At 52.9% G+C, this 24,936-nt stretch overlaps 1 protein-coding gene across 6 annotated transcripts in view; it reads right to left on the minus strand.

Annotated features, from left to right (window-relative positions):
- The window catches only part of Ephb2 (Eph receptor B2), a 181,342-nt gene that overhangs the window by 20,639 nt on the left and 135,767 nt on the right, over positions 1–24,936 (minus strand). For all 6 annotated transcript variants that reach the window (XM_087549395.1, XM_087549394.1, XM_087549393.1 and 3 more), the window contains 3 exon segments: positions 19,836–19,991; positions 17,867–18,202; positions 7,064–7,188 (listed from right to left, as the gene is read on the minus strand). In XM_087549395.1, coding sequence (XP_087405521.1) covers positions 7,064–7,188; positions 17,867–18,202; positions 19,836–19,991 — 617 coding nt within the window.

The following is a 24,936-nucleotide window of genomic DNA, read 5'->3' on the forward strand; positions in this document are numbered from 1 at the left end:
ATGTTGAGGAGAGAGACCTGACCTCACTGAGGATCCGCAGGAAAGTCAGAAAGCTCCCTGGATAGTGGGGGGAGGGGTGGGATCCAGACCGAAACCTTAAAGAACAAGCAGGAGCTACTGGGCAGAGAGAGAAGCAGGCGAAAGGCCAGGGGTAAAGAAGAGCTTGGGATACAAGGTTGGAGAGGACAGGCCTGGGAGTCCGGCATGATTCTTGTAGGGACGCCAGACAGGAAGCTACTTTTCCTGGGCCATGACACCTTTACTCTCTTTTGGGGATCTTCTGGATTCCCCAGCTGTGTGCATGCATGTGTGCGTCTGTGCGTGCGTGCGTGGGTGCTTGTGTGTGTGTTTCTCCTTGGAGTTCCAAGAACATCTCCTGAGACACCAGAGGGAGGCGATTTCTGCCACGCCCCTTGCATTGTGTGTCGTGACTGTCAGTGGAGTTGCATTTTATTTTCCTGTATCAAACATGGAATTTGCCCAGCATTGTGGAAGCCAGCTCCACCTCGGATTCCAGGGCCTCGTGATACACACCTGACAGAATCTCCTGCCCATTCCCAGCTACTGATTTCCCCGGCACATAAAGCAGGCTGCTCAGATAAACACACAGCTTCTATTTCATTCTGTTTTTTTTTTTTTCTTGACATAAAGAGTTCCGTGCAGCTGAGGATGGCCTGGAACTCGCTCTGTAGCCAAGGATGACCCTGATCAGATAATCATCCTCCCTCTACCTCCTACATTCTGGGATTGCAGGCATGTATTATTATATCCAATATATTATATGCTGGAGGGGGAACTAGGGGCTTAGGCATACTAGACAAGCACTCTACTCACTGAGCTACATCCATGGCCCCAATAAGTATATTAAAAATATGTATTTGTGGGTGTGGAGGTCAGAGGTCAACAAGAGTGCTTTTTCTCTTCACTGTGTCTTTTCCTTTTTCTCTTTTCTTTTCTTTTTCTTTTCTTTTTCTTTTCTTTTTCTTTTCTTTTCTCTTCTCTTCTCTTCTCTTCTCTTCTCTTCTCTTCTCTTCTCTTCTCTTCTCTTCTGGAAACAGCCTCTCACTGGCCTGAGCAATTAGGCTAAGCTGGCTGGCCAGCACCTTCTCCACCTCACCAGTGCCTGAATTTTTTTTCTTTTTTTCGAACCCAGGGCCTTGTGCTTGCTAGGCAAGCGCTCTACCACTGAGCTAAATCCCCAACCCCAGCGCCTGAATTTTATGTGTGTTTTGCTGTGTCTAGTCTGTTTGTTTATTTGTTTGTTTTTTAACATGCACTGGGGATTGCACTCATGCTTTCACTACAAGCACTTTGCCAAAGGAACAGTCTCTCCAGTCCCGACTTTGTAACTTAACTAGAGCCTATTCTGTATTTGGGGCATACATTGAAATTTTCTTCATTCAAATTTAATCTGGGATCCCATGCTTTATTCATGTCTGTGGATGGGGCTCAGGGCCTCAGGCATGCTAGGGGAATGCTTTATCACAGAGACATATGCCTCCTACTGTCTTTTATCGGGTGACCTGCATTTTCCTGGATACCAGGCTCTTGGCCAGGATCCCCAAGTCTCAAGTGTCCTTTCTTTTTCTGTCTGGCAGCTCCCTGCTCATCACCCAAAGTTTAGCACAAATGCTGACTCCGACGGGGACCTTTTGGGTATTCCAGCCAGGATTTGAAGGTGCAAAACCTCTTCTATTGTTCTAATGCATACATCCATCTTCTCTGAGGATAGAGGTTTCCTGGGGCAAGGGCCACACACTGTCTCAGCACACAGGTGCTCCTTAGTGACTCACAGGACCAAGCTAGGATGTAATTCCAAGATTGACCAGTAGGTGCCGCTGTGCAACACAATATCTGCTCCAGCACAAATGTTGGCGTCCACACTCTGGGCTGGTGCCACCCTGGGACACTTGGGGTTTGAGTTTCTATATATGAGGACACGAGCGGAAACCCTGGTGTCACAGGTGCCCTGGGGAAGCGAGGAGCCAAGCCAAGCAGATCATTTCCCTAAAGCGAGGCACAGGATGGAGATAGGACCAGACGCTGTTTTAAATACCGAGTTTCTCTACCACTGAGTTGCAGTGTGTCCTAAGGATGGCCCCTTCCACTTTCTTGTGGCTAAATGTGCCATCCCAGAAAACAGAGCAATAAATGCCAAAGCGAAAGCCTCAGAATTCAATCAGGCAGTGCATGGCTCACTGGGATGCCAAGCAGACTGTATTGCTCTAGTGGTTTCTCTCTGGAGTACCATTGGGCTGGGTTTCACAGGGTCACAGAAGAAATGAAGGGATGCCTACCGGGGCCAGTAGGAAGAGACAGAATCAGGCCCTAGCCTGCCTGCTTCTCCCTTCCCTCCTTCCCTCCTCCCTTCCTTCCTTCCTTCCTTCCTTCCTTCCTTCCTTCTTTCCTTCCTTCCTCTCTCTTTCTATTTCTCCTTCCTTTTAATTTTGTTGAGCCCGACTCACAGAGCCCAGGTTGGCTTCATTGTATAACTGAGAATGTGGCCTTGAACTCTAGATCGCTCTGCCTCCAGAGTGCTGGGATTTCAGGTGGGCACTACCAAGGCTGGTTTGTAGCCTTGACCCTCTCATCTTCAAAGGAAGGTAATGGCTGTGGGCGCCACCCCACGTGATCTGGAAGATTCCATCGAACTGTGTGCTAGAGATTTTAGCACACAAATGCTGTCACTATGCACGGTGACTCCATAGATACCAGCTCTCATGGTCATTGTCATGGTTAGAGAGAGTAGTCTTTGCTGTTGTTCAAAGACAGGAGAAGGACGACTGAGGTGAGCGGGTGCTCAGGCTTCTCTGCTCAGGTTTTACCAAACAGAGCTGGACTCTGCAGTTCACGCTATCTCCAGTCCTTGTCCCTGTCTGAAACGCTTGCCTCTCTCAGCTGCTGGCTGGACATTTCCGTGGAACTGACATTGACACAGATGTCAGGGTGCCTGCAGAGCCCGGTGTCTCTGCTCCCAGCTGTGGAGAACATGAATCCATGGGCTCTGGGAAGCTGATAAAGGAGGCCACCTCTCCAGGGACCCTGGATGGATGGGAATGGCCAGTCTGCTTCGAGCCTGCTGCCATTTATCCAGCGGCCTCAGGCAGTGGCTGTCAGTTCAAGCACAGGGAAGGTAGGTCCCGGTCCATCTGGGGAAAGCCAAGGAGACCTGAGAGCTACTGCCATTCCTAAAGGGTCTTTCTGGAGAAGCAAGAGAGGAGGAGAGAAGGTGGGAGTGGCCCTGTGGTGGAGAAGGACCACTGTCTGTTCTAGAAATTTCTGAAACATCCCAGAAAGGGATAAATTGTGGGTACAGGGCAGATCTTAGATGCCAGTAAGAGGCAATCATGGTGTGCCAGATAGACATCTTATCATTGCAACCTGGCCGACCTTCTCAGGTGACTCTGGAAGGCTGAGGCATCAGAACGGAAGTTGATCTTGGTTCCCTGACAGTTACCGGTTACTTGGTTCCCATCAGTTACTGGTTCTCTCTCTCTCCTTGGGTTCTGAATGACCATAGGCTGCAGCCTCTGCTTCCACTGGCCCTTGGCACATGTTTCAGGTATATCCTCATCCTGCTTGGCAAGCGCTTTGCTACTCTTGTAAGTCCCCTGCCTCTGGAACCAGTGCCATCCCCAGGGTCATCCTGCCATGTCCTAGGGGTCCTGGGCATCAACCCTGTCATCTCTCATTACCTCTGCTGCTGACCTTCCCCCAACTCAAGCACCCTGTCATTTCTCACTCCCATGTGTCTCTGGGCTCCCCCTCCCCCGAGTCTACTTTCTAGTACGCTGCATGGATCTTTAACACAACTGGAGTCAGATCCCAGCATTCCAGAACCTTCTATCAGACCCTAAATCAAATCCAGACTCACCAGGCCTGGAAGGCAGGACACACCCCAGCCAGCCTCCCTCTCCAACTGCTCCCCTGTGGCGCGCTCACTCTCTCCTGCGTGTTGTTCTTATTGAGATCCAAGATCATTTCTCTGTTCTTCAAATGCGGCTGCTCAGCTCTGCCCCAGGGCCTTTGAGCCTGCTGCGCCTGCTGCTTGAATGGCTGCCTTCACCACACACCCCTCTGTAAACTTCTCACAGCTTTCAAACCTCAGCTCAGATGTCCCGGTTACAGGGCTCCCCCTCTCACCCGTGCCACGGGGGCAGCTTAGTTACCTCCCACCCCCTAGTCCTTAGTCGGCCCTTCTGTGGTGAGTACCTCACATGGCAGTTAGTGTCTGAGCCTTTGTTCTTCCCGGATGGCAAAGTCCTCTGCAGCCAGCATCAGCTGGTGGCAGTGGAAGTCATATGGCCCAGTGGCTGTCCTTTGATGGCATATACACTCAGACTCCGAGCAGAAGGGCTAACTGAACAGGGGCCCGGTCCTAGCTACACGTCACTGGTCATCTCCAAAATAACCGAGGGAGAAAGCTGGGAGGCAGGAGCACCAGAGAACGTGAGAAAGAAAGATCTAGGGTGGATCCTTTCTCAGACACCCAGCATAGAGTGCTGACAGGTCCTGCGTCTTTCTGGGCCTCAGTATCTCCTCCCCTCAGTGCCTGGGAGTACCATTCCAAGGATGGTTGTGGTGATGGTGTGCTGTCCCCTGCACACATTGGGGACTGTGAGAAGTGGACCAGGTGGCCGCTTAGCTATTGTGGAGCCAGCCGGTCCCAAGGAAAGCAGAGCGGTGCCACCCCAGCTGACACTTCTGTCAGGCTCCCCGGCCTGGCTGTTGCGGTAGGAAATGGGTCGCAGTCAGGACCACAAAGGGATTCCTCATTTCCGCTCTGATCTTTGGGGAAAAATACTTTCAGTTTCATTTAATCTCAAAGCTTCTTAATTAGTTTTTTCCCCCTTTTCGTTCTTTTGTTAAAAAAAAATAAATCAATTGCTAAACTGTCCTTGCTGGAGAGAGCAGAGACACTGTCCATGCCAGTCAAATGCTTCTCGGTTCAGCTACCCAGCCTGGCAGCCCCTTCAAAGCCCTTCAGGGCCCAGGGGCTGCTTTTTCCAGGAGAGACACTCAGTAGCCACTCCCTCGACGGACCTGACAAGCACTTATGGAGCGCCTACTGTGTACCAGGTGCTGGGACACAGCAGCGCTAACCTCTCACTCTTGGCTGGGTGCCATCAGCAGAGCCAAGAGAGGGATCAGCGTTGACCATGGTCTTGGCAGTATGGGAAGGCTTTTTGGAGAAAGCCAGGACATTCGTGCTGAAATACTCAAGTATGAACTGGGGCTGGCCAGGGTGGTGAGGGGCAGGAAGTGACTGGCCCAAGCAGCCTGCCTGCCTCTGGTTCTTGTTTCATTCATAGGCTCTATCCCTCACTCTCTGTCCCATCCACACAATACTCTCATTCATCATTCACACTCTGGGGAGACCAGGGCCCCCGCTGCCAGTGTGCAGCCTTTCCAGAGAGGAGGCAGAGTCTGGGGGAAGATGTTCGCCGCTGGCGGTGGTGGTGGTGGTGGTGGCAGTGGCGGTGTTTCGTGGTACCCTGAAGATGCTGACAGGCAGGGATAAGAGACCAGGGTGGGAAGAGTGTGATGGGGAAGTCAAAAGCTGGGGGTTGGGGTAGGAGTCAGGGGGTGCAGGCCTCTCTGGGAAAGACAGCTGGTTGATGTAACTGGGCACAACAGTGATGGGGGTGGGGGAAGGATCCTCCATTCCTTCATTCAACTCATCTACAAGCTATCTTTAGGCTTCACCTCAGAGCTCTGGGGAGAAGGTGATGATCAGAGAGAGAGGTGGCCCCTGACAGCCTGCAACACAGGACGCCGGGATACACGGAAAAAGCCCAAGATTAGGAGCACTTGAATGAAGCCGGGTTCGTAGGTGACAAATAGATCTCATCTAACCCAGAGGCTGATGGGGTGCTAGGACTAAGTGGGGTCTCAGAGAGGGGGCTTCCGCAGGCCTCGCTGTCACAGTCTCCAGCTGTCTTCTGTGAGCCCCAACAGCATGACCGCCCTATCCATTTCCTGCTCACTGTGGGCTCACCCCCAACAAAGGGCTTCCTACCAATCATTTGCTGGCACTTAGTTTGAACAGAAGCTCTACGGCACCTTTCTCTGGGGTCCTTGTGGTCTCTATGGGTAGAAGGAAGAGGAATTCCAAGTCCAAGGTCCAGGTTACAGGGCCTGTGGTGTTTATCGCTACGGGAGGCCAACTGTTAATGTTCACTCTTGGAGCCTTGTACTATGTGGAGCTCACGTTCTCAGGTCCCATGTGGTATTGGCCTGAAATGCTAGCCCACCTTTTAGGAGGCAGGGCAGGAGAGCAGGGAAGCCCACACATTCACTTCTGCAGGGGACCAGGGACATGCCTGGTGCTGGTGTCTGCCCTGTCTTCCTCCTCCTGGAGTGGCAGTCTCCTCTGCCATCCACCCAGGTGGAGATGGAGACCCACAGGGGAACGTTCTATAGCCTGTTCATCTTACATGCGTGGCTCCCAGCCACAGGTCTCTGAATGGGGTCCGTTCTAAAAGATCAGAGAAAGATCCCTCACTGCAGTCGGAGGTGCCTAGGTGGAGAGGGGCCACAGCAGACTCAGAGGGCCTTAGAGGAAGTCTGGCTTTCTTCCCTCGGCCTATAGGAAGAGCCCTTTCATTCACTGTCCCCTCACTGTGGACTCCCCTCAGCTGTGGGCTTCCTGCTAGTCACCGACACCTTAGTTGGAACAGAAGTCCATCTTTCCCAGAGGCGCCCACCCCACGTGAGTGTAGGCGTTTTCAACAGGTGAAGACCAGTTATAAATGCTAAGCGCAGTTTTGTTTTGTTTTGAAAAAACATTTTATCTCAAACTCAGGCCTCTGGAAGTCAAGGCTGAAGGGGTCTTGATATTAATTAACAGGTTTGAATGTGGCATATCATTCAGACAGGAAGCTGATCCCCTGGACCAGAACACTGAGACTCAGAGAGGGTAAGGCACCTGCCCAAGATCTTACAGCAGGGCTGGTAGAGCCAGTGGAGAGCCCAGCAGGCTGACCCTGAGGCTGGGTCGCACACTGAACCTAGACTGGGGGAGGGGCGTTTGGGGAGGCAGAGCCAGTGGGTGGGAAGCTACCTTCTCATAGTACTGTAGTTCATAGTCCAGGATCACACCGTTGGGCTGGTCTGGCTGGGACCACGACAGGGTGATGCTGTCCACGGTGCGGCTCACCTGGTGCATGATGGACACGGCCGACGGTGCTGCAAGAGAGGTCAGAGGTCAGGGGGTCAAGAGAGGTCGGAGGTCAGGGATCAAAGCAGGCATAAGGAAGTGCAACTTAATCTTAGAAGGGGGAGAGCTGTGGGGCCAGTGAGGACAGGGGACGAAAGCAGGCTGGTGGGGGTCAGGGACCAGAGGAAGGACCAGAAGGGATTGCCAGACCATGGTGGTGGGGGCCTGGGGTTTCTCTGGGGGGCTTGTGACAGTGTTGTGGAACTAGATGAGTGAGGTACAGTGAACACGCTGACACTGTGTCATACATGTTGAACCGATCGGGTGTGTGCCCCGAGAACTTTACCTCAACCAAGTCTACCCGCCAAGTAAGTAGTCAATCTCCCAACCCTAGCCCATCAGCAACCGGTGTTCTCCCCAAGTGGGCTAAGATAGAGCCATGAAGAGGGCTGTTCCCAGTGCCGGAAGGACCAGTGCACAGTATTTAATCCCGTCTCCTTGTTTTGTATGTGTGGAAACTGAGATCACGAGACTCAGGTGCTGAGCCCACACCGCTGCCTGTCTCTGCTCACTCTGGCTTGTTTTTTTTTTTTTCTTCCCCGACGGGACAAACCTGCACACTGCCCTGTGGTATGTCCCAGTGGCCCACAGAGGGTTGGGGCTGGGTGAGCGGTCTCCAGAGCTCTGCTCTTCCCAGAGGGGACCGTTCAGGTCTGGGTTTCAGAATGTCTCTCTGGACCTGAGGGTTTGTGGTCCCACGGGGGACTGGGCAGCCATGGCATGGATGGAGGAGGCGCCTCTTAACCTTTTTCCAGGCTCCTGAGCAGGTCTGTGGTAGGCAGATTTCCCATCCGGGCCAACAAAGAGATCCCTGACCACTGAGGGCAACCCTTCTTTCTCCCAGTTCCCTCCTGGTTTCCCAGGGCTTCAGATGTACTGGGCACCAGCCTCACTTGGTCCTTTGGGAGCTCAGGGGCTTCTGACGCTGGAGCTGACTTAATTATTTTCACCCTGCTTTATCTCCCCCAGCCTGCCCTATGTCTTCTGTTAACTGGCTGTGTGGCCTTAGGTGAACTGCTGACCTCTCTGGACCAGACTGTCCTCAGTGCCCTGGGCAGGCTGGCGTATTTGTGGTCTGGCAGCTCCAATACTCTGCCTTGTCCCCCAAAGCCCTTAGCCTAGAGGCCAGTGTGGCAGAGTACGAGTAAGGACTCTATGCTCATTCCTGCATGGCTTGCTGACCTGTGGTCTGGGTGAGGTCTTTTACCTCTGGGTCATTGGATATCCTATGAAAGGTGTGTGTGTGTGTGTGTGTGTGTGTGTGTGTGTGTGTGTGTGTGTGTGTGTGTGTAGGCTGAGTGGATGATGGGGACATGCTTTTGGGAGTGCTACCATCTCTCCAGGGAGAAGCTTCTCCACCTGACCATTCAGGGCCATACAGTATCATGGACGGAAGTGGGTTTCTTTCTGCCGGGTGGGCATCCCCGCCCCCAATCCCAGCCAGCATCACACTAGGCTCTGTAAACAGGAACCAGAGAACCTCCTCCACACCTCCCCCAGAGCTAGGGCCCCAGCTACTGCTTCTGGAAAGTGTTTAAAAGTGTTCTGTTGCTTGCCTCCCTTTTCGCTGGTGCCAGTGTAACTGGGAGACCTGGAGAGACCCCCACCTTGCCTTCCCACCCTGCAGGTCTCAGCTGTGGGGTGCCTGGAAATCCAGACTCCAAAGCTACTACCAGGAGAAACTGATGTTGCTAGGAGACGGAACAAGCATAGAGAAGGGGGGTGATTTGTCCAAAGTCACATAGTAGGGCGTGGGTCCACAGCAGCTGAGCCTGGTGAGGCATGTGGTCCACTCTACCCCTCAAGGACTGTGCACGGGCAGGACTCTGCCCACAGTCCCTCTAGCTGAAGCCACCGGCTGGGCTCTTGAGAAGAATAGGACTTTGCAGCTGAGGCAAGTAGGCCCAGCCTTTGGAGTCTGTCCTTGTCCTGACAGAAAGTCTGGAGAAGATGGCTGCCTGCTCCTCTGACCCTCAGCTCACTTTCCCAGAGACTGTGGGCTCACGATGCCCACCCAGAGGAGGTCCTGGTTACCGACACCCACATGGTCACTTTACATCGGCTTACTCAGTTAACACGCTTGTCATCTGTGAGTTAGACATTATAATACCCGCTCTACAGATGAGGGGATGGACTCAGGAAGGACGAGGAAACCTGGCTGAGGCCATGTGCAGCAAGCAGTGAAGCCAAGATTCAAACCCAGGCAAACTCAGGGCCAACCAACCTTCTTGGAGCGGTAACGTCAGACCAGGGGAACTGCAGAGGGTGTGTAAGGACGCCCTATGCTCCAGACTGTAGTCTCGAAGCCAATCTGCCCCCCTCCAGGGATGGCAGGTCCCATGGGCTTGAGGGGTCTGGGCTGTAGCAGGCTTGGGTTTCAGGCAGATCCTGGGCTCTGAGCCTCTAAGCCCCGTGACCTAGGCGTGGTGAGGAGGCGGCATCTGCCAGGAAGATGATCAAGGCAGGCCAGGGAGCTGGCCCCTCTCTCGGAATCCAGAGATTAGTGGTGAGAAAAGGCACAGGCTAGAAGCTATCCGGGCCCCTCCTGCTGCCGCGCCCACGCTGGGTCAGGTTACCCTGGAAGTTGGACATCTGGGAATTCTGGTATTTTCAATTATCAGACGGGCATGCCAGGAGGCTATGGGGTCAGCGGTGCCCCGTGACCCTTGCCAGGAGATGGAGCCCCAGGGGGCAGAGCACAGAAGAGGCCTGTGGCTTGTGGAGGTGGGGGAAGCTGTCCAGCCTACTCTCCTGCAGCAAGTGGCCAGGGGGCCTGCTAGCCTCCAGCAAGTCCTGGGGAGAGTGGGGAGAGTACCTGGCAGGGGCTTAGGCCAGCTGAATTCTCCCTGTGAGTTATGTTTCTTTCCTAAGTTATGCAGGAGCTGGATGAGGGACTTCTGAGGGTGGATGAGGTGTACAAGGTGCTTCCCACAGGCTAAATGAGGGACTGGCTTTGAGTCCTGGATGCCAGCATAGGTCAGAGAGGCAGGTGGCCACACCTCACTTCCTTTTCAGCCATTCATTCCCAGTTGAAAAGAAGCAGTGAGCTAAGGCACCATGGGGTGAGGCAGTCACACACTGGGCTGTCTGAGGCTCACCCCAGGCCCAGGCCTGATGGCCTTGCAGACCCATCTGCTACCCTTGCTCCCATGGAGGGCTCCACAGATGCCCAACTTTGCCATGGAGGCCCTGCCTGGTATCTCCCTTTTCACCATACCCTCTCTCCCAGGCACTGTCTCTTCTGCCCCTTTGTGTTCCCAAATATACCGAGGTCCCCCTCTACCCGAAAGGGTCCTGGCTCCTGTTTCTCTGCTGGGGAACTTCTTGTCCCCTACCCGCCAGAGGTCAGTGGCTTTGTCTTCATTCGGGTCTCCGCTCAAACGTCACCGGTTCAGAGACACCATGCCATCTTCTCTCTGTCTCACATACGCTCAACCCTTGACCCCCAGAGCCTGGAACAGTGTGTGGCTCAACAATATTTATTGGTAGGTGGAGGGAAGGAAGGAAGGAAGGAAGGAAGGAAGGAAGGAAGGAAGGAAGGAAGGAAGGAAGGCAGGCAGGCAGGCAGGCAGCCTGGCTTTGGGCAAGCTAGCCCTCTCTCTTCCTAGGCTCCTTTCCTTCATCACTTCCTGCTTCCTTCCCAAATGTCAATCTCTCTGACACGAGCAAAATTCAAGTTCTTAGTTAAGCACACTGCACCCAATTAAAAGACTACACTTCCCTAATTTCTCTACTGGCTGGAGTGGCCATGTGAGTTTGCCAGCAGATATAAGCTGAACTATGACATAAAACCCAAAGGAAGGGTTGGGGATTTAGCTCAGTGGTAGAGTGCTTGCCTAGCAAGCGCAAAGCCCTGGGTTCGATCCCCAGCTCAAAAAAAAAAAAAAGAAAGAAAGAAAGAAAGAAAGAAAGAAAGAAAGAAAGAAAGAAAAAGACCCAAAGGAAGTCATGTTACAAGGAAAGCAGTTTCCTGATTCATCTTCTCCCCTGGTGTCTGGGACGTGTATGTGATAGCAGGAGCCACTGCAGCTAGTTTGGCCCATAAGGATTAAAAGATGTATCGAGGAGTCTGGTCCCCTGGTGACTCCACATTCCCTACTTTCCAATATTATTTACGGCTCAGAGAAAGACCATGTGGCTTTTCATATCAACCGTCCCTCTATAACTATACCTTTCTGTCCTATCGATTTTCAGGTTTCCTGTGTCTGGTTCTAGGCCTGGCTATGTGACTTCCTTTGGCAATCAGGATATAGGCAAACATCACCTGAAAAGGCCCCTGTGTGTGTGTGTGTGTGTGTGTGTGTGTGTGTGTGTGTGTGTCTATCTGTCTGCTGCCTCAGTTCCCTGTGTCTGCGAGGACTTTGTATCCAGGACACCTTGCTAGAGCAGCGGTTCTCAACCTTCCTAATGATGAGACCCTTTAATACAACCTCATCTTGTGGTGACCCTCCCAACCATAAAATTACTTCAGTTTTGCTACTGTTATGAATCTTAGGTGACCCCTGTGAAAGGGTTGTTTGAACCCAAAGGCATATCACAACCCCACAGGCTGGGAACCACTGTACTGGAGGTGTAGAGACACACGGCAGCTGGGGCCACTGCAGTCCAACTGACAGCTGTCAACTGCAGATAAGGAGTGGAGCCTTCACAGTACCCAGAGCTGCCCATGCTCTGGGCACACAAGCACACCTCCAATAGGACCAACGCAGCCATAGGCTGCCCAGAGACTTGCAAACTGGTAGCATGTTGCTTCCACCTGTCCTGCGTCCCTCCCGTATCACGCGGTGAGCCCATCTTCAATGGCACCTCCGGTTAGCAACGCCTCCCCGGCTCCAGAGGATCAGAGCGTAGGATGTGAGGTCTCCCTCGCCCTCTCTTCCCTTCTCGCCTCTTTCCCCAGGCCCCTGCTCGGAGCTCTCTGATCCTCTCAGCCTCCCAGGGAGAGAAGAGGGTGAAGACAAGTTCATACCAGTTCCAGAGCAGAAGGCATTGTGTGCCCAGACCCAGCAGGGCATGAGGATCAGAGGAGCCCCGGGGATAAGAAAGGCTTTGGAGAGAGAATTCAAAGTCTTTCGGAGAGGGAGCCACGTGGCATGGTGTCGTGGACACAGACCTGGGCAGGGTGCCTGGGACCTGCTCTGCTAAGGACCCTCGTGGGATCCAGAGAAGCCACTCTCTTTGGGCCTCAGTTTCCCTTTATGTAGCAAGAGATGTGCCTGAGATAAAGTAGGGTCCCTGTGATGTAAGCCATTTCACTATGACCCAATTAGGTGCTATGATTAGCAGAAGACATCTACACTCCCATCCTGGGGGTCTATGACCCCTCATGTGGCAAAAAGACCCTTGAGATGGGAGACTTTCCTGTGTTACCCACATGGAGACCGAACTTAAAGGAATAGGGCATTCCCAGTGGGCACCCTAGAGTTTGGAAGGCTGAAAAGCTGGGCAGGCATCCTGTGGATAAATGAAGTTCTAGGCAAGCCCTCGAAGGGCTTTCAGTGGCTCAGGGTGGCTGGAAGCTGAAGAAAACCAAGCCATCCCTGGAAGACCCAGGCCCAGACCCAGCACATTGTCTCAATACACAAGGGCCAGAAGCCAGGCCTGGTGGTCCAGGGGCTATAATCTCAGCCACTCAGGAAGCTGAGGCAGGAGGATCTCAAGTTCAAGGTTCCCTGGGGCTAATGAGTACATTTAAGGCCAGCCTGGGCAACTTAGTGAGGCCCCACTTCGAAATAAAAAGGGAATAGCTACAAACACAGCTTACACGGGGTCCTAGGTTCCATGTAAGAATAAAGAGAAAACCTCGAAGATCCTGCAGCTCCAGGGGCAAGGTACATGCCCTGCTTAGTTTGCAGAGATCTGCGTAGCCTCAAAACTGCGAGGTCCTACTATGTGCAGCTGGAACTGGCTAAGCCTGTAGTGATCGGGCATGTAGTAATGCCACACCATTGCCTATCCTTCTAGCACCCTGAAAAAGCCCATTTCACAGGCAGGGAAACTGAGGCCAAACAAGTGAGGGCTCCCTTACAGCTAGGACCTCGGGTCAGAAAACTTGGAAGTCAGTCAGGCCTGGCACTGATGTCCTTTCTCCCATGTGACCAATTGGGCTGGGAGGACAAGGCCTGCCCCCAGTGGGTCAATCTATTGTTCAGCGCTCGTGACTTTAAAAGTTGAAGTCACCTATCTGGCCACGGTAGGGACTCTTGTCTGCAGTGTCCTGCCACCCCTGACCCTGGTGACATTCAGATCTTGTGACCTTCTGCCATGATGGCTGTGGGCAAGTCCCTAAGTCATTTCATAGCTCTTATCTATAAACTACCAAAGTGGGGTTGGGGATTTAGCTCAGCGGTAGAGCGCTTGCCTAGGAAGCGCAAGGCCCTGGGTTCGGTCCCCAGCTCCGAAAAAAAGAACCAAAAAACAAACAAACAAACAAACAAACAAAAAAAAAACAAAAAAACAAAAAACAAAACAAAAAAAGACCTACCAAAGGACCCTTCAGCTCTGGGAGCAACTCCCGGCTGAGGGCTGGACCTAGCATCTGCATGTACTGAACACGTGGTTCATGCAATGGACTTCACAGTCACAGTGGATGCAGAGTACCTCTGGGTATTTAGTACCTGCCTATGCCAGGCAGCCTGGGTGGCACCGGGGACATTGGCTGAATTCCTCACCATAGCTCTGTGAGGAAGGAGGCCTATGGGAAAGAGCGAACAGACGTGACCTTATTTAGTAGACCAAGGCTACCTACTGGTAGGGCTACATTTGAGGCAGGTATGGTGTCAACCTGTAATCCCAGGACTCCAGAAACAGAGGGAGGAGGATCATAGGTTCAAGGTTATCCTCAGCTACATATTGAGTCCAAGGCTAGCCTGGGCTGTATAAGATCTTGTCTCTAAATCAATCAATCAATCAATCCATCAGTCAGTCAATCAGTCAGTCAGTCAGTCAGTCAGTCAGTCAGTCAGTCAGTCAGTCAGTCAATCAAAGCTAGGTTTCCCCACCTGATTCCCATGTCCAGACCTTTCTCATCACCTCTGGAACCTGGTGGGTGTGAAGATGGTTGGGGGCGGGGTGCTGAAGAGTTTAGAGCGTGTCTGGCACAGCCTTGGAGGGGAGCCCCAGGATTCTGGGCAGTCCTGAGGACTGCTCCCAGTGACTGAGATGTTTCTCCCTCCCCCTCCATGGCTACCCAGCTGTCCTGCTTGGCATTTAGATGTCCACATAGATGCCACCTCTTCAAGGAACTGTGTGCCTCACCCTCTGGTCTCTCTGTGTGTTGGGTCAAGGGGCAGGATGGCCGGGTGGCAGAGGCTGAGGGCTCTGAGAGCTGGGCCCAGTCCTAGGGTCTTTCATTCCCAGCTGGTGAGCCTGGGCGTGTGGCTTGGCATTTCTCCTGGTATAAGCCCTGCAAGCCTGGCCTGTTCTCCCTCCTCAGTCCCTGAGTACCACTTGCGTCTGTCTGGGCAGAAGGCACTCCGCAAAGGCAGAGTGTGGGTGGAGGCGCGTGACGGCTTTATGAAGTCAGAAGACAGCTCTGGCCCCAGTGAGTGCCAGGGGACTGTGAACGGAGCCCAGTGCTTGCCCAAAGGAAAGACTTTTTCCTTTTAAGGCAGTGAATTAGACATTTATAAATTGAATTTTAGGGTCTGTCCAAACCCACCCCTGAATGCATCGGTCTGGAACGGGGCACCCCCTCCAACCCCATGCCTTCTTTTTTCTGCAATCTCCAGCATCTCAAGCTCCCTGTCCTTGCACGCTTCCCTGAACCTTCTGTGAATGCTTCTGGACTGCTCCCTGTGGGGTGTCTCCTTCTGAGTTCTGGGACAGCCGCCGTGAGGAAAAGCAGACCACTTCACATGGGCGGCGACGGTGGGGCGGACAGATAGATGCATAATCATCAGAGACATAAAACTAAATTTTAGCGCCAGGAATGCGAAGCCCTGGCACTGGCCTGGGGAGAGCTGTCTGCGTCAGCATTGTCAGTGAGATGAGCTCAGGTCTGCAGGCGGGACAGAGCCACATGTGCAAAGGCCCTGTGGCAGGATGGCCCAGGGCTCAGGAGGACCAGTAGAACCCTCTCTGTCCACTCCGTCCTGCACTTCTCTCTCTAGAGCCAGCTTCCTCTCTGCCCGCTCCCGTCTCTTCAGTCTTTGGAGCCCAGCTCAAATGCTCATTATAGGAAGTCTCTCACCCCAGGAAGGCCGTGGTCTGCACTGGGGACATTCTTGGGTCTCATTTCAGGCAGCTGTGTAATATAGGCTCTGTGCCTACAGTTTACCTTGTACCCACAGTATAAGCCCTTACGGGCAGGACTGTTTGCTCCTGGAGTTAGACAGTAGTCCCAGGTTTAAATCAAGAGCTGAGACCATTGAGTAATGGGATTTTTTTTTTTTTGAGACAGGGGCTATCCTGGACTCTCTCTGTAGACCAGGCTGGTCTTGAACTCACAGAGATCGGACTGCCTCTGCCTTGAGAGTGCTGGGACTAAAGGTGGGTGCCACCATGCCCAGGTAGTAGTGGGACTTCTTGTGATGGCCCTCAGGTCTCTGCTTCAGCCCTACTTACTGGTGTGTGTGTATGTGTGTGTACGTGTGCATGTGTGTGTGTGTGTGTGTATGGGTGTGTGTGTGTGTGCCCAACTCCTAGCTGGCCTGTGAGATGTGCTCTTCAGAGGGCTTGGGACAGAGAGAAGTAAGAAATGGGGTAAGGGCTCAAAGGGACTTGGGCTCAGTTGGACTCAAGTTTCTCAGATTTGTCTGACAGCAAGATAAACAATCCTTGAACCCCACTCTGAGGCTCTCCCTCAGTAGGCCTGGATGTAGACCGGGAGCCTGTGTTCTGAAAATCTCTGGCCTTGTCTGGGTTGTGCATAGTCTGGTGGAGGAAACGGAGACCCAAATGAGGAAGATTTCCTGGGTCTGAGACAGAGGCTCAGTCTCCAGTTCTTTGCCCAGAACGGCAGGGCTCACTCTCTGCAGGGGGAACACACCTCCCACCCCATCAGTGCGGGCCTTGAGGGGTGGACTTGCTGTAATTACCGAGGTCCGACAGGCAGTTGCTGCTGCAGTGTGGCTCCTGCCACATGCGGTCCCACAGTGAAGAACACAAATGCTAAATGAGATGGTTTTGTTACACAGCCCTCTCGCGGTAGTAGCTGACCATTATACTAAGGACATAGCAATCAAACGTCAAACCTAGGATGGAAAAGCAGGTCTTCTGTTCCAACTCCTCCATCCCTCCATTTATGTGAGCATTCGTGTGGACGCATGTGTGGGGGTCAGAAGGTAACCTCAGATCATTTGTTAGGCACTGTCCATCTGACACAGGATCTCTCATTGGCCTGGACCGCTTGGCCAGTCAACTCCAGGAAACCTCCTGCCTCTGTCTCTCCAGCACTGGGATTAGAGGCTTGTATAGCTTCACTTAGTCTCATGCCTATACAGTTAACACTTCACCTACGGAGTCATTTCCTAGCCCCTCCTTCTCTGACTCATTCCGGAGGACGCCCCCTACCCTCTCCTTCCAGAAGCCTCTCCCCTCCATCCCGTTCTCAGAGCACATCCAGTTTTAGACAGGAGAGGCCCTTCTCAGTAGCCCAGGCCCCACCCTTTGCAGCTAAGCACTGACACTCTTAGCAACAGCTCTCCCTCACCTTGGGTATCTAGATGCTGGAGAGGCCCCCAGAGCCCCAGAAGAGCTCCAGAAGTTTCCTCTCTGCCTTCCCCTACTTGAAAACCATTGTCTGCTTCCTCTTCTGTAGCCAGGGCTCCAACTGAGTTTCTCAAGCTAGAGGGACTCTCCATTGAGCCCCTGTGGGTTGTTGGGTATCTTGGCCGACAGCTTGTAGCTTCTGAGGCTCTCTAAATCTCGGGTCTATCCCCAATCTAAGGATAGCTCCACGTTCTTCTATTAAGTAGTTGACCGTTCGAAACTGTTGGATGTGGGGCACATTTGTTACTTAGCATTACCATTACAGTAGCTGACTAATACACTCCACTCACACCTTCAGTTGGTTATATCCCATGGTCCCACAAGAAGGCATACTTCTTCTCAGATATAAAAGCAGACAGCAGAGCCACATTCACGGTCAAATATAAGACCCTTCCATCCCTCAGGGCTGGATAGATACAAGCTCACAAATACATGTGTAAGTGAGTTACAGGGCCCCAGGCAAATATCTTAGAAACAGTCACCCAAATATATTGAACGACAGGGCCACATGTTCTGACAGAAAACCATAATCACCAGACCCAGGGTCACATTCTAACACAGAAGTCTTTTAGTCTCAGTCATTCTTTCTGGTTTGTGAACTCTCTGGCTGTCAGCAGGGAACACAGGAATGAGCAGTTCCTCTTTCTTCCCTAAGCTACCCTCTGTCTCTCTCCTGAGTTCCCTTAGTTCTACAGACTAAAGTCACAGCAGCCCACCTCCTCCAGGAAGCCTTCCTGACTTGACCTGAACCTCTGCCTCCAAGATCCCTATGCATTTCCCATGAAGAACAAGTTGAGGTGTGGCCTACCTCTCTCCTGTCGCTTGTGGCCCTGTGGGGAAAGAACTCACTATTCAGCAAAGTGAATAACTCCTCAGAGTGTTAAGCCACAGGCAACGCCCCTGTCACTCCCCTCTCCATGTTCCCGTGGGGCTCACCTGCTTGGTTGGTGGTGATGTTCACAGAGGCGAACTGAGGTGAGAAGGGACTCTGGTCGGTGACACCATTCACGGCCTGGATCTCGAAGGTGTACTGTGTGTGTGCCAGCAGGTCACTGATGTAGATGCGTGGCTCGGTCAGGCCTAGCTGGCGGGGTGCGTACTGCACATTGTCTCCACAGCGCGTGCAGGCACCCCGGCCTGAGCCACAGCTCTTGCAGATGATGTTATAAACAAGGTCCTCACGGCCCCCCGAGTCTCGTGGCGGGGTCCACTCTAGCATGAGGGACGTCTCGTTGACACTGGAGATCACAGCCTGGGGCGCAGAGGGGATGGCTAGAGAGGGGATAGGAGGGTCAGTGGCAGCTGTGGGTACTGTCTCCATTTAGTACCCTGTATCTCCCCCAGCCCTGGTCTCCTAAAAGGCTTTCCATCCACCCAAAGAAGCTTCTAGAATATGTTATCTTGCTGTGTATCAGTGTTTGCTTTCCCCCAGGTCCCAGCCTCTTCAGTATTTGTTCCTGGAAACTGTTTTCATGTTTGGGATGATACATACATGCTAACAGTTTCCTTCCCTTCCACTTTTCCTCCCTGTGTGTTGTGTATGTGCTCCAGTAAGTAGCGATCAGAAGACAACTTTGTGAAGTTGCTTCTTTCCTTCTGCCTTTATGTGGGTTCTACTGATTGACATCAGGTCACTGGGCTTTCGGGGTTAGCCCCTTCACTCAGGGAGCCATCTTGTTGGCTTTTTCCCTCTATACCAAAGCCCAGGGGATATGTCTATCTGAAAGATGACACTTCCCAGCCTTTGTGGTTGAGTGCCAGCCGCTGACCAAGAGCAGAAGTGGTTGGGTAGGGTTTCTTATGTGTGTGCATGGGTATGTGTTGCATTTGAGTGTGGTGTGTGCACGCATGTGAGTTTGGTGTGTGTGCACATGAGTGTGTATGTGGGTGCATGCACGTAAGTATGAGCATATGTTGCATATGAACGTGTAGGTGTGTTGCATGCATGTGAGTGCATATATGAGTACATGCATGTGAGGGGATGGGTGGTGCATGCATGTGAGTGTGGGTGTGTGCCTGCACGTTAGTGTGTATATGGGTGCATGCATGTGAACATGTAGGTATGTTACATGCATGTGACTGTGTGGGTGTGCATGTATGTGACTGTGTGGGTGTGTTCATGCATGTGACCGTGTGGGTGTGTTGCATGCACATGTGGAGGTCAGAGCAAGGGATCAAATATCTTCCTCTATCATTCCCTGCCTCGCTTTGAGGCGGGGGTCTCCCACTGACCTGAGGCTCATTATTCTACAAGGCTAGTTAGCTAGCTCCTGGGGTCAGCCAGTCTCCACTTCCTCCACCCCGAGTGTCTGGCCTTTTACATGGGTGCTAGGGATTTGAACCCAGGCCTTTATGCTGTAGAACAAGTGCCCTTACCCACTGAGCCATCCCCCCAAGATCTCTAGAGTTATACGTGGAGATAGATGGCTACATCATGACTTTTTCCTCCTTTCTGCTGCTGAGAGAGAGGTGGGGGAGAGAGGGGGGAACTGGTGGAGGTTCAGTGTCAGTATGAGAGGTGACCTTGAGGGGAAAGGTGCATGCCTTAGAGGTCATCATGAAGTCACCTTTCTGAACCCTTTGAGCTCCTTTACGTTGACAGAACGGGTCTAAGTCACTGGGGTCAGCTCTGGGGATGCTATCCCTGACTGAAGTAGGGGACAGAACACCGCTCGGCTCGGCCACTGAGCAGTCTCTGTTGTAAGCGTCACTGGTCTCTTCTGCCAAGCTTCCTCATGCCTCTGTGTGAGTCGAGACCTTAACTTTACCTCCACACGACTGAGTGGAGGGGAGTGCAGTCCGCATGCCAACCCAGAACCAACGTTCTGTTCCCTCCCCAAGGCGTTCGACTGCTCTGTGGCCATTCCCCTTGCTCTGGGTAGATTGGGGGCGGGAGAAGACGTACTTGTGCAAGGCATGTCTAAGGGGTCCAGGTCAGCCCTGTAGTAGCCGTTACGGCACACACAGTTGGTGGCACCCTCGGAGGTGGTACGGCTGTTGATGGGACAGTGGGTACAGGCTTCATCCCCTTGGTTGGCCTTGAAGGTTCCTGATGGACAACCTGGGAAAGAACACAGGGAGGGTCACCAAGGAGTTTAGGCAAGACAAAGAAGCCATAGTTCGAGGAGACACCCCCAGCTGTGATCCAGGAGACCCGAAGTTCTGGGGTCTCAGGTCCAGCTTGGCAGCCTGGCTCTGACCTAGGGTTCCTAGAAGACCTGTTTATTTTGTCCCTGAAGTAGCCTGTGGGTTCAGCACCCTCAGAAATGTCCCTTCATTGTCCTGGCCCACCTGTGCCTCAGCCTGGAGGGGCTTCATAGAGTCTGGATTCCTAATCTGGTTAGCTGCGAACTATCCTGTAACTAGGTAATTGGGCTGTACATCACAGACATGGTTTGCTATAGACCGGGAGCTGGGCAGTCAGTCCACACTGTGAGTGACCCAGTACACGCTGAGGAAACGGCTGGAATCAGAGATCTGGGTCTGAGGTGAGCATTCTGTCCATGCCCATGTGATGCCAGACACATGCCCCTACCAGGCTATGCACCTTGAAAAGTTTAGTCAGTGTGTTAAAAAAAGAAAGGAAAGAAAGAAAAAAGAAAAAAGAAAGAAAAGAAAAGAAAAAAAAAAGAGGGGGCTTGCAGTACCAGGTTCAGCCTGAGGAGGCAGTGTCTGCACTCGGGCAGCACCCAGCTGAGTTCTCCCTCTCTGGAAGAGCAAGGGCATGCATGGGTTAGGTTCTACTGCAGGCAGCCATGAGACTGTGGATGGGTTCAAATCCATCTACCTGTTTTGCTGGCCTGGGAAGATAATCCAGAGGTTGGTGGTTGGGCCCTGCCCCTCTCAGTCACTACCTATGGGAGGAGTTGGAGGGAAAAGAACTTCAGAGGAAAAGCTCTCTGAGATGAAATGCTGCAAATGGTGCTGTGTGACATTTAGCAAGTGACTGCATCTCTGATCATCCATTTCCTTGTATATAGACAGCTAGCACAAATCGTCCTAATTTGTATTTCCGGCCCTGGTGTTTACCTTTCAAGTCCTAGTCTTAGGGACACATCTCCTGGCTGAGCCTCCAGGTTAGAGATTCTGCCTTTCCTGGGCCTTGAAACAAAGCCCAAATTCAAAGAGCTCTCTTTACACGTCTACCATTATTACCTATGTACGTACAGGGTTTCATGGCCATTTTCTTAGCTGCCCCAGAACTGAAGCCGCACCTCACTGACTGTTGCTTGCCCTATCTGCCCAGCCTAGAAACTGGTATTCAGCAAGTGCTGCATAAATGCATCAGTGGGCAGAGAGCTTTAGGGAATATATGAAGCTGGATGGTGGTGAACATGGTTTAGGGAGCAGGCCGCCCCCTGAATCCATATCCACCTGGGTGTGCAGCGTGACCTACCCCACTTCCGTGTCTGTGAACAGCATCGAATGCCGATGAGAGGGATCTGCTGGCTCCCTCCTGTATAAAACAAAGGGGCTGGAACCATCTCGGCACAGACACTCCGTTACCTGCTCAAATTAAGTTGCTGAGTGACCTTGGATGCATTAGCTGACCTCTCTGAGCTGCAGTGTCCTTACTGGTTAAAAAAAAATTTCCGGTCACACAATGTGGCTATGTAGTTACAGGGAACAAGGCTCTCGTGATACAGAGCCGAGGAGGGGTTCTGCTCGGGGGTTCTGCAAGCATGACTCCCTGCGGGCGTCAGAAAACGGCCCTCTCAGGCCTGCCTCTCCCGCTTGCCTCCAGGACACAGGTGGGCAAAGTTGGTAATTAAGTTAGTCAGTGGCCACCATGACTCATGCTACCCTAACCAGGCCCTATAGGGTTAAAAGGACTTCATCACAATCAGGCTCCAGCAACTTCAGGGACAGCACAATTCCATGGTAGAGATGGGGTAGGGGTGTGGGGGTGTGGGGTAGGGGTGGAGGTGTGGAGGGTGTGTGTAGGTGCTCCTGACCAACATGCATAGCAGCAGTTCTGAGTCCCCTGGAGAGGTTGCTCTGTCCTAGAATTTGGCCGTTCCAGATCTCTGGAAATGTACTGAGCCCGAGCTAGCAGTCACTTTGCCTCTTCTGCATCCAGACAGGGAGGGAGAGCTCGGAGAAGAGAGGAAGCCGCTGTCTCAGGACCAGGCTTTCGGAGCAGAGCTGGGGTCAGTCTCAGGTTACCTGGCTTGGAGGCCTCGTCTGTTCCCACCCTGTCTTAAGACTCCAGAGTGACTTCCTTTTTCACCCACAGCCCCCAAGTCTTAGCGGAGAGCAGATGGATCAACAGTTGCTACTTTGGGCACCTCCACTGTTCTGGCTTTGTGGACCGGACTCCTCAGTCAGCAGCGTCATGGCTGTGGACCAAGATAGGGCTACCATCTTGGCATGGCCCAGGGATCTGAGGTCATCCAGCCATAGCGGCTGTGGACCGGCACTGGCCCAGGGTTAGCCTCTCGGAGTTGGTGTCCTTCTCTGCACAGGGGAACTTGGGGGCTTATGGGAGGGTCTAGGACAATCCTACCAATGGCAAAGGACTCCTCCTGGCACCTCATCCAAGCATGTACAACTCACAGAGCCTGCCCCATCTGCTGGCCAGCTCCCAGCTGCCTGGCAGGTGGCTGCTCTCTCCCCTCTGCGCCATGCCAGCCCTCCATCTGGACCATCTTCCCAGCTGCTATGTTGGGTTAGTGTGTCCTGGGCCACCCTGACCCTAGCCGGTTCCCCAGTCACCTCTCCGCAGGCTACCCCCAGTTCCCAAACGTCCTCAAACCTGCTCCTCTTCAACCTGGGAGGTCGATTCACCCTCCACCCAGTCCCCAAGACTCCCGCCCCTTCCCTGCCTGCACCTCCTCTCCTCCCACCCCCTGTAGCCACACAATTACCAGGTCTTCCCTCCACAGCAGGGTCCCATGCCTGCCTCTTCTTGGCTGGCTCCCACCCCTGCAGGCATCTAGAAAGCTCTTCCCACCACTCCTTGGCCTCGCAGGGCCATCTGGCTTCCTCCTGCCCAACGTCCCCAGCCAGCTTTCTAAAATACAAGTTGTTCTGTTACTGAAAAGAGGCACAGAGGCAGACAATGGAATATTATTTGGCTGCAAAAAAGGAAATGAAGCCCAGGGTAACGCGCTCCCACTGGGGAATCTTGAAAACATTGTACTCTCTCAAAGAAGCCGGTCACAAAAGTAGGATTCCATTTATAGGACACGGGCGCAGGAGAGACACATCTGAAGAGACAGGAAGTCGATGTGTGGCTGCTAAGGGCAGGGGACGGGGGAGAATGGGAAATGATTGCTAATGGATAACAGGCTTACTTTGGGGGCCATGAGAACATTCTGAAATTGACTGTGTTCGTGTTTGCACAGCCCTAGGAATGCACTAAAACCCCTCCGTGCGCCCTTTCCGGGCAGGTAAATTCAGAGGTGTGTGCTCCATGCCTCCCTGTGCAACTGCTATCTCAAATGCCACCCTGGGGAGCCCGAGCTCTTTGGGACCCCTGGGGTCCTACCCATCGCTCCTGCCTTGATACCCACCCCTCTCTCCTCCCTCATGTATGGTGCCCACACCATACTTCCTGCCCTTGCTACCTGGACTGCCCTCCCTTGGTCATCGGGTCAATGGCACCTACTCCAGGAAGTCTTCCTGAGCGTCTGTCTTAATGGCTTTCTTACCAATCCATGTGCCCAGCTGGGCTGTTTATCCTAGAGGTCTTGCCAGTCACTGGGATGAATGAACCGAGCACTGGGAAGAATACCAGCTCAAGACTTCTCTTGGCATTTGGGCAAACTGAGGCCCAGGGAAAAGGAGACAAAGCTCTTAAGACTTAGTTCCCTCTTCTTCCCCCGAACCCATAAGAGAGTCTGGGCTGGCCCCTATTCCCCAAACCTTACACGTCACATGTAACAGCTTAGGAAGAGGAGGCCTGGGTGCAGACAGCAAGCATCTCAATGTGCCCAGCGCCCAGTGCCCAGGGACCTCCCTGCCCAACTTTTGTCCCTGCCAGCCCTCCACAGTTAACGCAGGAATCCACCCACTGGACACCAGCTCAGTGGGCTAAACACTGTTAACTCAGAATAGATCCACGAGGCCCAGGGGGTCAATTCCAAGTGTCTCCTGGCAGTTTCCTACCACCCCAGCCTCCACAGGGCTCCTGCCAGTGGTTCCTGACAGTGGCTTTACTTCCAGGCATCTGCTAAGCTGTACCCCCTGCCTGGTGTCTGTCTAATCTACTCAAAGGTTACTGCCTTAGAAAGGCCGGCTAGACTACTGTTAAAATGCCAAAACAGTGTTGGCTCCTGCCTTGGACTCTGCTTCCCTTCAGCTTGTGCCAGCATTAGAAAGCAGCCCGGAGGCTTGCCGGTCCTCTGTGTGTGTGTGTGTGTGTGTGTGTGTGTGTGTGTGTGTGTGTGTGTGTGTGTGTGTGTTTGCCAGGCCACCAGCATCTTCATGAGCCATCAGACCACTTCAGTGCGCAGATGGACTCATGCCTGCCACTCGCTGTCTTTTGAATCTGTCTGCCAAGGTGACCAGGTTTTTTTCTAGTTCTCAAATTCAAAGTCTTGAGTGGGTGACTCAAAGTTTGAGGCCAGCCGGGAGGGTTCCCGGTCTCACTGGACACTTTGTGTTTCTTCTGTAGCTCAGGTTTGGAACTCACTGAGTGGCCGAAGATGACCTTGAACCTCTAATCCTCCTGCACCCACCTCCTGAGTGATAGGATTATGCCACCACACCTGATTTATTCGGTGCTTCGTGGCGTGTGCTTGGCAAACATTCTACCAACGGAGCCACATCTCGGCTTCCGCGCCCATCAGACACCTCTCTAGCTCTGCTGGCTACCTCTCATCCAGTCACAGGTCCTTTGGTAGTTTGGTTGCACAACCTGCTCCTTTCTCCTGAGGGCATCTCCCGTACCCCCTCCCTCTGTCTCTGCCTAGCCCCCAGCTCAGACCTTCACCCAACACAGACCTGTTCTACCTCCAACGGTGGTTGCTAAGCCAATCAGCTGGCTTGCCCATGAAAAAGCT

Source organism: Rattus norvegicus, chromosome 5, assembly GCF_021556685.1.
Source record: "Rattus norvegicus strain SHRSP/BbbUtx chromosome 5, alternate assembly SHRSP_T2T, whole genome shotgun sequence".
NCBI classification, from domain to species: Eukaryota; Metazoa; Chordata; class Mammalia; order Rodentia; family Muridae; genus Rattus; species Rattus norvegicus.